The 15,551-nt window shown below is 43.3% G+C and overlaps 1 protein-coding gene across 12 annotated transcripts in view; it reads right to left on the reverse strand.

Moving 5' to 3' along the window:
• Nucleotides 1-1,639: 1,639 nt before the first annotated feature.
• tiam2a (TIAM Rac1 associated GEF 2a) overlaps nucleotides 1,640-15,551 on the reverse strand; it is a 92,258-nt gene continuing 78,346 nt past the window's right edge. For all 12 annotated transcript variants that reach the window (XM_069536421.1, XM_069536420.1, XM_069536413.1 and 9 more), the window contains 12 exons: nucleotides 14,107-14,325; nucleotides 12,395-12,463; nucleotides 11,325-11,450; nucleotides 10,774-10,882; nucleotides 7,553-7,732; nucleotides 6,788-6,906; nucleotides 6,288-6,396; nucleotides 5,929-5,987; nucleotides 5,710-5,812; nucleotides 5,346-5,439; nucleotides 4,152-4,306; nucleotides 1,640-3,672 (listed from right to left, as the gene is read on the reverse strand). In XM_069536421.1, the coding sequence (XP_069392522.1) occupies nucleotides 2,969-3,672; nucleotides 4,152-4,306; nucleotides 5,346-5,439; nucleotides 5,710-5,812; nucleotides 5,929-5,987; nucleotides 6,288-6,396; nucleotides 6,788-6,906; nucleotides 7,553-7,732; nucleotides 10,774-10,882; nucleotides 11,325-11,450; nucleotides 12,395-12,463; nucleotides 14,107-14,325 (2,046 nt within the window). In that variant the 3' untranslated portion in view covers nucleotides 1,640-2,968. The remainder of the gene's footprint in view (nucleotides 3,673-4,151; nucleotides 4,307-5,345; nucleotides 5,440-5,709; nucleotides 5,813-5,928; nucleotides 5,988-6,287; nucleotides 6,397-6,787; nucleotides 6,907-7,552; nucleotides 7,733-10,773; nucleotides 10,883-11,324; nucleotides 11,451-12,394; nucleotides 12,464-14,106; nucleotides 14,326-15,551) is intronic.

A 15,551-nucleotide genomic window follows, 5' to 3' on the forward strand; every position in this document is an offset into this window, starting at 1 on the left:
CCTGAACCAAACACAACTTTATATCTCTGTTCATGTCACAGCTCAAAGTGAAGCTGCAGCATAGACTCCATCAGAACACACTGATTGTAAAATAAAGAGAAACAGCTCTAGATGCTTCCTCTAATATTATCTGTCCACACATTTAAATGTCTGCTCATCACTATATCATAAAAAAACCCTCTGTGACTCAGTTTAAAACTTCGCTAGGAGCAGAGTACTAATCATGGCCCTTCCATGTAGCTGTCCCTGTGTAGATTAGTGGAGTGTATCCCAGTGAACAGGTGGTGGGTTGGCAGCAGGTTGTAAAAATTGTCTTAAAGACCCATTTCATCCAAAACACACAAATGTCCCAATGAGCTGAGTCTAGTTTCTAACAAGATTAATTGTTTTTGAGGTTTTTAAAGCTGAATAGTGACATTGAAAGAAGAAATATCACATTCTTTATCTTATACATTAAAATTAGAATTTAAAAATCTAGAATTACCGCCCTGTGGTTGTATGTCTCTGCTAACCAGAGCAGCTCCAGTCTATATCATTTCTTTGACCTGACTCATACTGTGACCTTTGACCACGGAAATTTAATCAGTTCATCTTTGAGTCAAAGTGACGACTAGTCAAAAGTTCAAAATTACTAACTAGTCGAAATTCCATGAAGGCAAGACTTGAGATATAATGTTCAAGAATCCAGAGACATGTTCTGTGAGGCCACAGCGACCTCTGACCTTAAACCACCAAAATCGAATCAGTCCAAGTCCAGTCTGTATTTTCATAGCACATTAATAGTCTTGATGACCACTCAAAGCACTTTACTGTACAGTATTGCCATTCTCCCATATTCATATAGTGCCGCTATATGTGCCAGACAATTTCTGGGATTGAACCACAGACCTTCTGGTTAGTGGACGACCCACTCCATCTCCTGAGCCACAGCCTACATAGCCTACAAATTAGCTTTGTGATGTTGTAGGGACCTTGACCATTGACCATAAAATTCTAATCAGTTTTAAATCCTTGAGTCAAAGTGAACATTTACTCCAAATTTTAAGAAAAGACAACCTGGAAACATAATGCCTCCATCCACTGGCTGCCATAAAAACCTAACATAGGTGATTTAATCACCCAAGTATTATTCTCTACACCTTCTTGTATGGTAGCAGATAACGACTGGATAACCTTGCAGATAATAGAGCTAAGACTCTAAAACATTCTTTCATTGATTATTTGGGTATTTTCAGTCTGCAGGCTTTAATATAAAATAATATTAACATTAGAAAAACGAATTGACCTTGTGGAGTTGCGAAATATAATCAGCACATAGAAAATTTCCCAGCATGCTGCATGGTTAACTGCACATGTATAAGATCAGAGCACTGCAGGATAGCTTTTTTTTAAGCCTTTCTGTATCTGGCCCACTTCTGTCACATATTCTATAGAGGATATACCTTTTCTTCCAGTACCAGGATATATTAGTGTGTTTCTTGTGACAGCTAATCAGAGACGAGTGCGGTGAGTCGTGTCCTGGGACCGACTCTGATAAAAGACTCAGTTCCCAGCACTGCTTCTACCTGTCAATACAACATACAGGATATGCAAAAAAAAACAAAGTGACAAGGCTTTGAAGAAAGCAACTGTCCACCAGTCGTTGTTCACAGATAAAACTTTTATTTATAAAACAATTCCATAAAAAAATGGAATCAAGGGGGGCATTCACATTCATTGGTATCCTAGCATTAAAGGCATGGTAGCTGAGAAAGTAAGGAGTGCTGTTGTTTTAGTGGTTTGCCTTTTGTGTAGCACCTCAACCTGAACTAGGCTACGGCAAACAATGACTTACAAAAAATATCAGCTGCTTTTATTGCAAATTCCTGCCTTTACTTCTCGTCTGTACAGTGTCAAGTTTGAATGAGTGAATACGTCAATGTGTCGAGGATAGAAAAGATGATATATATATATATACAGGACATAAACATAAAAAAGAAACGTTGGGTTTAACACATTATTTGCAGTTCAAATCATTCATCAATGAAGCAGCCATGTCTCAAAACATCTTTACATTCAAATGCATTCACTGGAAATTACAATCTCCAGTAGGCTACATTTAAAATGAAGTGAATAAACGCCAAACTGTTTTTTTTCTATAAGAGTCGACCAAATCTTAACTGTTCAAGCCTTCAACCAAAACCTGCTAAAATATGCATAATCAAACCTATTAATAAATTAAAAAAACAGCAGTCATAACATAAAAAACCTGTACAAATAAAAAATTGTTCAATCATATAGGCAAACAGTGTACTTTAGTGCACAAAATACCGCAAAAAAGGCTTTGTCTTCCTCTTCATTGATGTCAGTGTCCCTCCTTATCTGGGACTCGAGCTCTGTGGCTCAGTGTCTCCATTCGTTTTGTTTTTTTACAGATATTATGTAGAGTAAGTGTTGACCTACAGTCTTTGGTTCTGTGAAAACTAAATACTTCATCAATCCTGAATGTGCCAGAACTGTCCCAGAGCGCTGATGTGATCTTGAAGACATATCTGCCCTTTTGAGGACCCGTCTTTCCGCTTTTGGCACTGAGGGACCAAGAATGTTTTCCGCGATTCTTCAGAATGAGCTGCGGGGGAAAACTTGGATGGAGTACATCCAACAGATGGTTTTAAGTGAGGCAGCGAAGACCAGGGAGCCGAGGAGGCTGTGGGTACGCATCAGTGCTTGCAGTCATCATCATTGGGATAGAAATCACCTAGTTTCACCTCTCTGTGACAGCTTCCATTAGAAAACATTTCCTTCAGCAGGCAGGTAAGTGTGTTATAAACCCACTTCTGAACTGAGACACAGCTTCACATCCACCCTTATAGAACAAGCGATGAATTACAGGAGGTTCCCCTACTGTGGTGTACGGCCTTAAGTCAGCCACACCTTACGACCACAAACCTGTGGAGTGGGAACAGCATAGTCTTGTAAGTGCCGCTCTTTATGAGGAGATGGCATTTCCAGAGTCAGTGGCACAGCTCTCAGCTTGGTCATAGAAACAGTCTTCATTGACTACAGACGTCAGACTCTGAACGCTAAACTCTCGCTCCAGCAGCGTGTTGAGGTCCACCATCCCGTGCGATGATGCTGCACCTGTGTGGTCGTCCAGTGACCTGCTGTGCTCCTTCATGTTCAGCAGTGCAGCCGGACTCCTCCTGAAACTGTTGGGTTTCCTCTTAACGGCATTGAAGTGTCCTCGCAGCAGTTTGGGTTGAGTTTCAGGAGTGTCCCCGATGCCCTCGGGTTGAACACAGGGCGCCAGCGCACAGTTTGACACGGCCTCCTCTGTGAGGTCAAGTTGGAGGAACTGGGCCTCGATGGTGCTCGTTGGGGAGCTGCTGTCTCCGCTGTCAATCCTCGTTCCCCCCTCACTGAAGCCGTCGTCGTCCTCGTCACTCAAAATATCCGACTCTTTGACGGAGGCGGAGCGGGGTTGTGATTTGGACGCAGGTGTCTCAGACCAGTTCTGCTGGGCAGGGAGGATATGCGAGTCAGAGGTGGTGGAGGGTGGGGGAGCCCCGGATAAACTGCAGGTTCCGCTGCTGAGGCTTCCCTCGTCGGAGTCTGGCCCCAGCTTCAAGTTTCCTGGCTGGGTGGAGAGATCTCCAAGTGGCTGCTTACACAACCAGGAAGCTCTGGAGGAACCTGGTAACGTAGGTGGAGACGGAGGTTAAAAATCTTATCTGAGCAAAACACTCGGACCAAAGGCCCCTTTGGTTCATTATGGCCTAAAAACTAAGTGTTACAAAGTTGATCATGTTTTTTTAAAGCCAATGACCTTAAAGGCTAAATGCCAGCCAGGAAGAATCAAAGATTACACGGCAGCTCAGGCTGTATTTGTCTTCCTGAACCGGTCTGAGCCACAGAGAAATCTAACCAGACCCTGATAGCCGTTCTCTTTAAAGAGCTAGAGATGAAATTAGCCAAGCCTGATCCAAACCTGACAGACAGTTAGGTCAGCTGATGTGACCAATCCCTGCCTAGCATATCAGGACCTACACTCTAATGTAGATATTACACATTTTGTTAAGATACATTTTTTTTGGCTTTTTCAGAAAGCTGTGTCTGGTACTCGTGTTTCATTGATCTTCGTATTTTTTTTACAAGAATTCTTTAACACTCACCTAGCCTGGCTGAGGAGGGCAGGGTGCTGCGCAGAGGGGCCAGACGGTCCTTGCAGCTCCTGTCCAGCGTCCCCTCGTTCTTCATGTTCCTCCTCACGTTCTCCCTGAGGATGGAGCGGATCACCTTGATGATGCTGACCTTGCTCTCCGGCACGCTGAGGAGGACACAGACGAGGTACCAGACTAACATGAGCGCGGGGTATTTTTAAACTTGATTTCAGTAGCTAAATATAAATTAAGTAAATTGGTCAGAGAGTCCCATTGTGTCCCCCAGTGTCACGGGGGGTTTAGTTCATTAGCAGTGATCCCAGTTTCTCACTGTGTAATGAGAATTTCCAATGGTCCCAGTTTACATGGAGACACTCGGAGTAAACATTACATTAATGGGAAGAAATTAAACAGCCAATAGCCCAGGGTCTTCTTTAGGAACCATAATATGAAAACAAAAGATTATTGGACGACAAATGAAAAATACTTAATCAATAATTACAACAAATTGAAACATTTTCTAGTGAATATACAGCATTTTCTTGTGAGTATTTTAAGTCATGATTAAAGGAATGGATTTAACACTTAAAAGGAAAGAAGTTAGAGGACTCAGATGGATACTGCTTTTCATCTGTTTGCCAAATATAGAGCTACTGTAGATTAGCTTAGCTTTGAGGTGGAAACTGGGAAACCGGCTCAATCCAAAGGGAAAAAACAATTGTTTGCCAGCATGTCTAATAAATTGTATGTGTTTATTCTGTGCAAAACAATGTGTTAAATAGAGAAGAGGAGCAAGAAGGTGGGTTCGGGGGTCCACATATTACACAGAGGGGCCAATTATTAATCTAAAATCCATTCCTTGTTCACTGTTGGCACAACAGCTTTGATACAAAGCCACACGTGATTAGATTTATTTTGAAAGTTGATCCTTGCTCAAAAAAGCTTAGAAATGCACAGAGATCTGCCCTTGGAGCCAGGCTAGCTCTTTCCATTTTTTATGCTAAGCTAAATGACGAATGAGTACAGTGTTATAATTAGTGTGAGGAAATTGTGGCCAAAGTGCAAAGATAAGAGCAAAGTTGTAATAAACCTTCAGGGTTATCCTTTAAAAAAAACAATATTCTTGTGTGTGTCACGGGTAGAAAGACCATGGGATGTCTACCAGAGTTAATCATGACTGATTGCACCTAAAGTGGAATCTCTGACCTGCTGCACAGCTGGAAGACGGTCTCCGGTCGGCCCTTCACTTCAGACCTGGAGTGAACCAGCTCCCAGATGCAGCTGCTCTCTGTGCCTGTTCCTGTGAGACCGAGGAAATACAGAGGGAGACTTTTAATCACACTGTCCATACATGGTTTATGGTTTCAGGAGGAGATAAGAAAGGAGGGCGCTGAATGAAAATGCCAGAAGAGAAAAAGTGTGTGTGTGTGTGTGTGTGGCCCAGGACAATGAGCTGAAGGGTGTGTGTGTGTGTGTGGAAATATGAGGGAGAGAAAGAACAAAAAGATTTAGAGGATGTACTTTGTGAGTGATTTAGTGGGGCTAATGTGGCGGCGCGCCAGCCTCTTACCTGCAGTATTTCCCAATCTGACTTGCAGCGCAGAGAGCGGGATGAGCCAGCGGAACTTAAAAGGGTCTGAATCTCCGTGAGAAAGTGCTGAACGAGGGTTGGCCTGGTCATCGCATAAAAATGTCACATGAGGGGGAAAAGAGCGAACAATGATAAGTTTCATAACAAATACTTGATGGTATGTTGTGAGTAAATGAGCGCAGCAGACACAATACTTACCATCTTCTTTTTCAGCTTGTTGTTTTCCCTGTAGACCAATATCACTGCTTTCTTGAACACTGGTGAGAGGGAAAACAGCAGCGTTAGTTCTGACTGCGAACGCCTCTTGGGGAAAGCCGACACCAACCCACAGAAGCATTTTAGATGCTGGCTTGAAGCTTTAAAGTATATATCCGTGCTACAGCTATGGGTATTGAAATTCACTGAGATCTGTTTAAGCGGTGCTGCTGGCAATTCTGTGAGGCTCTGCAACAAACCCAATACTCCTGTTTTGTGCTGTTTAAACATTTTAACTGCAAACTTGGGACTTGGAAATGTGTGTGTGTGTGTGTGTGTGTGTGTGTGTGTGTGTGACTCACCAAACACGGTCATTTCAGGGTCTTTTCTCATGCGACCCAGTGACGGGTGCGGGTTGAGCCACACCACCGAGGAATGCATGAGAAACTCGCCCATCGAGATCTCTGTGACCTGAGAACGGGAGGGGAGGGTTTTGGAGGAGGGGGCGGAGACAGAAGAATAACATGTCAAACTTTCTCCGGTTTATCTAAGAGCCTGTTTAAATGCATTGAAAACATACAGCACCCTAGACAACGTTATTTAGCGCTCACTTTGAATATTTATGCTGCAGCGCCTACAAACTAAATATTCCATCAATTTGGAAATGTATTCAGTCCCTAGAGGCAATGCACAGAAGACGGCATAAACAACATGAGGAGCCAAACAGCTCCACTCAGATGTCTTGGTATTCTGCTGGGTTGAAGCAGTTGAAACTTTGTGGTAAGTGTCAGGAAGGGTAGTTATCTAAATGTAGAAAAGATGCAACTTTATGTTGAACCTGATTCAAAAAATGTGCATCTACCTCCTTATCGTGTCCGGTCTGCTCAGCAACCAGCTGATCAAACACGGAGCCGTAATCCTCGTAGATCTTCTGCATCTCGTTGATGTGGCTGGCCACCTTCTCCATGGCTTTCAGAGCCTCTGCAGTGACAGGAGCAGAAGTGTTCACCATACATTAGAGTGCTTTGTACGACAGTAGCAGGTTTTATTTGCTCATCCTATTTGCATTGTGTGTTGGAAAATGCCAAATCTTACATGCTAAGATCTATCACTGATGCACGACAGCGTGAGCGTATGTAAAGTATTACAGCTGCATCATGGGAACGTTGTTTTTAAGTTCAATGATTATGGCTTACAGCTCATGAAAATGTAATGTCTAGGATATATTTCATTTTCTTCAATAACTGATGATTTTTACTTTTGGTTAAAATATTATTTTAACAGCTGGAGCCTTCTGTCCGTTTATTTTGTACTTGTTTGTGAACGTCTTCTGAAAGTTTACGGATATGGACGAAATGGAGCAGTACCACAGGAAATCATGGAGGGGGCGGTGTTGCCAATAGTTCAAGCAAGACGATCATAAGCACGACTATCACACGTTGGACTTTTTGAGTAGAGACTTTAAGAGATGGTAAGAAAGGGACAGACAAATGAGGAACATTATCACAACCTCCTCGACTGTCACCATATTTATTGTTGACAGAAACCTTTGCCTCTGCGCTGCCCCTAGTGGATGCATTGCTCAACAATGGTGCATATATATAAATGTGCATGCATCTCTCTGTACCGTTGAGGTGGTAGTGCTCCTCGCTGTCAGCGTCAGTGAGGGAGACCAGCTCCCTGAGCAGCAGGGGGTACTTGAGCACCCTCTGCACCGGTTTAATCAGGTACGACTCCAGGGTGGATGAGTGCTGCTTGGTGGGGTTCCTCGCATCCAGGAATTCCTTGAAGGCCTGATCTGTCTTAGCTGAAAAAAACCACACACTGTATTAATATGGATCTTTAAGCAGGCAGTGATCTTTGTTTTTCATGTTTGTGGTCTCAAGGCAACGTAACTAAAGATGTGTGATGTCAAAAACTGCTGACTTTTCATTGCATATAATTAGTCCAGTGCAGGCTGGTGCAGAATCATGGTGCAATAACATGTCTCCAGCAGAGGGTGGTGTAGGCTTCTCCTCAACCTACCATGACGGCTGCACCATTTAAAAGTGTAAACATCCACTAATGAATCCATTTTACTCAGTGCATCACCTCGGAGGATTTTAATAAATGGAAGACAAAGTGTTTTCACACAGTAAAAGTAGAATGATGATGAGTTACTTAAATACTCTTTTGTTTACAACCTGGTAAAAATGATCATGTTGTGGCGGTTGTGTTTCCACTGAAGCCAACAGCACCGTGTAAAATATGGAGGTATAAAACCGAACAAGCCGTCTGTAAAGGTGATGACATTTTCCCAGAGCAGCGTTCTTCCACAAGGCGAACTGAGGGGGGCCATTAAAGTATTAATTGTAGCACTCCCAGCCACAGACAGGCAGCCGCATCGACGCCTCCCCGAGTAATTGGCAGGCAATTAACGAGTCGACAAATAAACAGGGGAGCTGAGGCAACCCAGTGCCCTTGGCATGATGGGAAAGGGAGGGGAGTGATGAGGACGGCAGAGACAGGCAGACACAGGTTATAATTACTCCAAGGGTTTGACAAACACCCACACATTTTTTTTTTTCGGTGTCTTTGGATCAGCTGGTTGTGACCAGGCTGCACCGGGTGTTCTGTGTCATGCTGAGCAACACTGTGTGTGTGTGTGTGTGTGTGTGTGTGTGTGTGTGTCCACTGTGCAACCACCACTTTGTGACACTGTGCTCTCCAATTATCATGCTACATGTTGATCTAATATTAGTGGTCAAAGAACAGGGTGTATAAACCCTGTGAACCTGCTGCTGGCATCTTGTCCCTTCACTCATATACGTGGAGCCATTTTAGTTCAAGTTGACGCTGACCACAGACTCAAGTACTTAAGAATAATCATTGGGACATAAGAACCAGTCATTTTTCACCATATGAATCCAAGTAAAGAAATAGAATAATTATTACTCAGTATAATACTAGAATGTCCCTCCGTGGAGCACATACCTCTGCCAAGGCACAACAGTCCCCTTGAAATCAATCAAGCTACACCAAAGATAGAAATGAGTCCCCTAACCCAGCCTGAAATCTTTCATCATGATCCATGAATGATCCTCTGGCAAATCAATGAAAATGTTGAAAAATCCAATCTCACAAATTAAATGCTCTCACAACTGTTGGATCCGGCCCCTGATCTGGATCTGAACCAAAATGTTATGGCTTCTTCCTTGACCCATACCACATCCTTCTTCTAAATTTTATGGTAATCTGTCCAGGAGTTTTTGCGTAATCCTGCTGAATAACAGACAGACAAACGCTGATGAAAGCATAACTTCCTTGGTGGCGGTCACAATAATAATAATAATAATAATAACAATAAATAATTATAAATATATATTTTTTAAAGGCTTCTGTCTACTTTTGGTTTGCAGATAACAGCTCATCTAAAAGTAACAGAGCTGTTTTCCTGTGAAACATAACATGTTTTTATAGTCCACTGGTGATCATTTATCAATAATTCTAACTTGTGCGATTCTTTAAAAAAACATTTAACTGTGCAGAAAACCCATTCACACACAGTGCTGCTTTGATAACCATATTTACCGCATTTTATTCTCATCTAGATAATTCTGACCCATCAGACATTTTTCTTCCATCTAATCCTATTAAACATCCATTCTGCAGCTTACTTCGAGGAATATCCCATGCAATTCTGGTAATGGGGCAGATTTAAGCAGCACAGGGGGTGGGGGGGAATTTTCTCCTCCCCATCCCCCTTCATGTCATCAAAGAAGCCAATCTCCTTACAGTTCCCTCTGCACCGGGCAGCGTTCCCAAAAGGTGGCACAAAGGCCCACATCTTATTGGGCGTAAATCACCTTTAAAACTTCTGCTCTGTCAAACGCTGTGGAAGACACAAGGAGTTATTATGGCCACTCATGTTACGGCCGCATAACTGCCGTCAGCTGACAAGGTTATTCAAAGTATGCGCGTAAAGAAACGCATTTGTTTGTTTAAACTTCGTCTGCTTGTGAAACAGGTAATGGCTGTGAATGTTTAGAAGCGTAGATCACAGGAAGAACTCTGTTTTTGTCATTCTGATCATTTGTGTGTTGGAGCACGATAATGATGATGATGGGACAGGGCTTGTGGTAAATTGGAGAAGTACAGCTCACGTCACTTTTATCCCCTCTCTCACTCTGGGACATTTCTTTGTATATAATTTCTCAAAAGAGAGAGCCAACCCTTAAACGCGTGATGTGAGGTATCTCTGATTCAACATAGAAAGTCCGTGCAAACAGTTGTGCAAACATTCTCTGGAGTTCATGTCTGAAAACAGCTAAACTAAAAACCTATTTTATTCATTTAGTGTTTGTGCCCCACAATAAGGGTTCAACTGCTTTTCTATTCTCCATAGCTCACACTTCTAAGCAATGTTACGCTTGTGCCAGTGTAAGGGGCGGGTGGTCCACTGACAAGACTGTTGGGGGTTCAATCCCCGGCTCCTCCAGTCCTTAAGCAAGATACTGAACCGCAAATGGCCCCTGATGGCTGTGCAAGCAGTGTATGAATGGTTTGATAGAAAAGGCCCTGCATATAGAAGCACTGTATAATTGTGTATGAATGGGTGAAGGAGACTTGAAGCACTTTAAGCGGGCAATTAGACCAGAAAGGTGATGTATAAATACACTCCATTTGCCATTACTATCACCAGCACTATAAGGTAAATATGTTTCTGTTCAGCTGTTATGAAGCAGACAATAGGCTTAATGGGGGATGGGGCAGAATATGTGTCATAAAGCTGCCATCTTTGCCATTACAGACTTTTCTATTCAGGATGTTTGATGTGATTTGTCTCTGTTATAACGTCTCTGGTCGTACCTCTCTCCAGGACCTTCTGGACCTTGATGTGGTTGGCACAGAAGCCGCTGTAGAGCTTGAAGTGGTCGGCGTAGTAGAGGAACGAACCCCCGAGAGAAAACAGCAGCTTCTGTGAATGCCGAAGGTGTGAGGGGAAATACAGAAAAGACAGGGGGTGAGTGTTGCCACACAGAAGCAGAGAGAGAGAAAAAAAAAAAAGAGTGAGAACATGTGAAGTCGTGACCGAGCCTCTGTCCTCTCTCTCTCATGGAAGACGATTCAAATGCCCCCTCTGCCCTGTCCCTCTGGTCTAACCTCTTGCGAACATGAGCTTTTAGCAGCTCACAATCCAACCAAGTGAACCACCACCTGGATCAATAGACCCCACACCTTGTCATATCGAAGCTATAAATCAGCCAACAATGCTGCTGTCACACATCACTTCCTTTATTTATAAACTGCAAGATCTCAAACATCACACGAGTGTTTGGAAACGCGGCCAACATCCCCTATATCACCTATATCTGCAGAACGTACGCTGAATCTGATGTGTTACTATGCGTGTGTCTCACCTTAAACTGTGAGGGGGTCTCCAGGGTGCTGAAGTCGGGCGAGGAGGCGATCCGCTCCTCCAGCGTCTGCAGGAAGACTCTCTGGAAGTCCAACATCTCGGGCAGGCTGCCGAACAGACTGTCCATCTGAGGAGGAGGGGGACGGTGTAAAGGGGTGGTTTGGAATTGTGGGAAGGTGATGGATAAGGATGTAGTGAGGAAAATATCAGAGAAAGGGGGCAGAAAGGAGAGGGAACATGAAGCCACAGCAAAAAAACCAGAGCCCTAATAGTGAAAATAGCCTGTAATTCATAACAATCAGTCGCCCTGGCACCCTGGAGTGTTATAACACCTCCGAACTGATGGATCCATCTCTGATAGAGGTACTCAGGGACAAGCCATAACCCTGCTAGAAACACAGCACAAATATACACCGAATACACAAGTACAGTCTAACACATCCTCTCCATCACACAAACACAGGGTCAACACTTCCCTTCATTAAAAGGCGTTCAGGGTCTAACTCGCCCTTGTCCGCTTTGTGCCTGGACACATCCCACTGTCCCATAATGGCCTTTTAATTTGCCCCAGTGCTCAGTGGCCTATCGACTAGTAGTGTGTCTTGGGAGAGAGTGAGAGAGAGAGAGATGTCCTATGTTGAGGTCACGTCTGGGACATGGACGGCTACTCTGTGGACATTAGCACACTGCTGCTTCTCTATATGTTCTCACAGCAACACAAAGACAGAAATAAATCCCACTTGTGCAGTGAAATCAGTGGACAGAAATACTATGGGACGTGAAACAGAGCTGAATGCTTAAAGGGGAAAATTCCTCTTAGGATTGGTGTGTCCCTCAAACGACGCTAGAAGGTCAGCAGAGGGGGATGCTAATTTCTCCTCCGGCCCGATGCAGTGGTAATGAGGGAGCTCTGGCCTACGAGAGATCATCACCAACACCTCTGGGTAATAAACGCTCAATGAATTTGACGTCCTATATCACCTCCACGCCTCCCAGGACACGCCTGTGGGTGCTTCACCTCTCCATACATGCTCCATTCTTTCTACACACACACACACACACGTCACGTACCTCGTCCAGTGTGAGGAAACTCTCGTTGTGCAGGGGTTTCAAGTAGATCTCAAACAAACAGGCCAGGTCCTGCAACAAAAAAAAATCAAAAAACAAGGTTAGTGAAAATAAGTCCAAACCATTCTTTTATCCCACGTGTCATTTAACATCCTTTTTATCATCAGACCACTGCTTATTCTCACTTTATAACCTCTTTCTTCCTCCCTCCCATAATCCCCCACCTCAACACCCCCCCAGCCCTTTAATGGGGCTGTAGCTTGTCTTGGTATCGGTGAGGATATTCTCATTAGGTTGATTTATGAGCTTCCTCCTCCTCCTCTGCCTCATCCCCTTCCCCTCGCTACCTTTAGGCACTAGCGGTGCATAGATTCAGGTGAACAGGCGCAAAATTACAAATCAACGGCGGGTTGCAGAAGAAGAGGGGTGCAGGAGGGAAGGGAGTTGATGAAAAATGAGAGATAGAGATGAAAGAGGAACAAATGTCAGCCATCCCAAGTTTTCCAGGCACAAGAAGATCGTGAATCTGGCTCCTTTACATGCGTCGGTGAGAAAAAGGTTGTATAGGAAAACAGCAAAAGGGCAGCAGTGATTAGGCGGGAGGAAGATAAATAATAATAAGCTTCATCTGTGACACAGTAAACACCATCTCTTTAAGGTCTACTCTTGTTGTGATGATGATGCATATTACCAAGCACAATATCTAAAAGGAGTAATGAGACAATATTCACTCTGCGAGGTAGATGAGAATATTCACAGCACTCATATTAGTGAGCAGCAGAGCTTTAGCTTTATTTAGAGTAAAGAAAGAAACAAGGAAACATGTATCCTGGCTCTTCCCAAAGTTAACAATCCACCTTGCACCTCGTATGTTATATCTAATTTCTTTAATCAAGTGTAAAAATGAAAATTTGCAGTTTTATGGGGGGTTATACGTCAGACTATGTCTATCTTATGTGCCGGAAGCAATAATATTTAAATGTTTACCTCCAACAACATGTTTTCATCTGTGTTTGTTATTTAGCAGGAGTACGCAGAAACTACTAGATGGGTTACCACGACACTTGCTGGAAGGATGTGGTATGGGTCAGCGAAGAACCCAATAGATTCTGGTGGAGATCCAGAGCAGGGGCCAGATTGTTTCTCCTCTTTCTTTAACATTGACATTTTTCCAACATTTTCATTGATTTATCAGATAATTATGTGGGTCGGTATCTATAAGTGCAACATTGTTCGGACCCAGATAAAAATCTGGATCCAGCACATTTAAAGGCTTAAAGGTGTAGGCTTTTGCAGCAGCTGTATGGTTACAAATAGGACTGTAAATCTCTAACTACCACTAATGTGTAGCTGAGCAATGTGATGTTGCCTTGGTTATGTTTTAACGTAAGTGGGCTGTTGGGCCTTGGTGGAAGTATGTGCTCTACTGATATACTGCTATTCTAGTCTCAACTGCTCTCGGCCAAGAAATATTGAGGCATATAATAAAACCTGTTAAAGTTGTTTTTCTAACACTTAAGTTTTTGATTCGATAAAAAGCAAAAGAGCTGTAACATGTTTATTCTTGAGCTCCTAGTAGGCAGATGTTTTACCTCTATTTCCAGTCTTTATGTTAAATTAAGCTAACAGGCTATTGGCTCCTGTTATGTGTGTCATTTCAAAATAATTGGAACACATATTCTAATGGGACAGCAGTCAAAGATGTGTGGTCTCACCTTCACGTAGGACTTCTCTGTGTCCACCAGCTCCTGGATGACCTTTCGTAACCTCTCAGTGGCGCTCATGTGCTTGGGGCAAGGTCTGAGCAGGGTGGCCTCACCCGCAGGACCCGACCCCGGCTCGCCTCCCTGCCTCACCCGAGGCTCTTCCATCAGTCCTCCAGTGCCTGAGCCTTCCTGAAAGGACTGGTAGAGAGTGCACACAGTGTCCACGCTCTGTAGGGGGCGACAGAGAGAGAGAGAGGGTGTATTTAGGTTAGGAAGCTTAGGGATTATAATTGCCAGATGGATAAAAAGAGGATCATACTTGTTCTAAGAATTTCCATGCATGTGCCTACAAACATATTCTCCGAGATGCATTAAAATTCCTCTTTTAACCATTCACCACTAATGATTCCGGCTCCACAGTTGTAAGAAATAATGATCTATACAGTCCTACACTGTACATGGCCAGCTACTCTCCTGGGCATGCTAATGACGATATGGAGATTTAGTTGTGCACTCCATGCTAATTGGATTTTCATCAAAGACTTTAAAGTGCATCTGAAAGACTGACTGGATATCCCAGCAGATAGTATTATAGCACATTACATTCTTCCTCTAAATCCATAATGGACAGTTATGCAGCTTTGTGTCACATCGGTTCCAGAAAATGTGACATGCTGAGAGGCCCCAGGTGGTCATGCTAGGAATAGTATGTATTTCCAGGAAGTGAGGGAGGGGGGTAAAGAGCAGCTCACTTTCTAACTCTAGCTGCTTTCACAAAATTTGAAACTTCCTTCAGCCCTGCTTTGTACTTCTTTGAAAGGTGGAACCCCAAGACGAAACTCAGCGTCACACCATTTACAGAGGTGTTCACTGGAGATAGATAAAGCATTAATTTATATTGGGCTGAATTGCCTGTGGTAAGAGACTGTAGTAGAAAATTAAACATGATCTGTTCTAAGTTCTGGAATATACATAAAAAAAGGTAGTGAAGAAAACAATCATGGCTGCCACTCTGCTGAATGTGTTATAGCAAATGTACACTTAATAAAATACAACCCAATTTCTTTACATTACAAGTCACTAAAGCACATCACTTCATCAACTGCACCAAGCTTTGCTAAACTGTAGGGAACATACTCAGTCAATTATAATGTTTGTGCTAAAAATAGCCTCATGATGGCCGGTCCTCCTTAATTCAAGTAAATAACATGATGTAGCACTATAATCTGCGGCCGGGTCCTTACAATCAGCAAGGGCTGATAGGTGCCAGTAATAGCAGGTTTTAAATCTGCTGCACAGCAACACAGAGCAGTGGATTGGCCAATATGTGCCAGGAGCCAAAACAGCTGCTCAGCACTCTCCATAGTGTGTGTGTGTGTGTGTGTGTGTGTGTGTGTGTGTGTGCGTGCGTGCGTGCGTGCGTGTGTGTGTGTGTGTGTGAATTTGTACTTATA

Source organism: Paralichthys olivaceus, chromosome 12, assembly GCF_024713975.1.
Source record: "Paralichthys olivaceus isolate ysfri-2021 chromosome 12, ASM2471397v2, whole genome shotgun sequence".
Taxonomy (NCBI): domain Eukaryota; kingdom Metazoa; phylum Chordata; class Actinopteri; order Pleuronectiformes; family Paralichthyidae; genus Paralichthys; species Paralichthys olivaceus.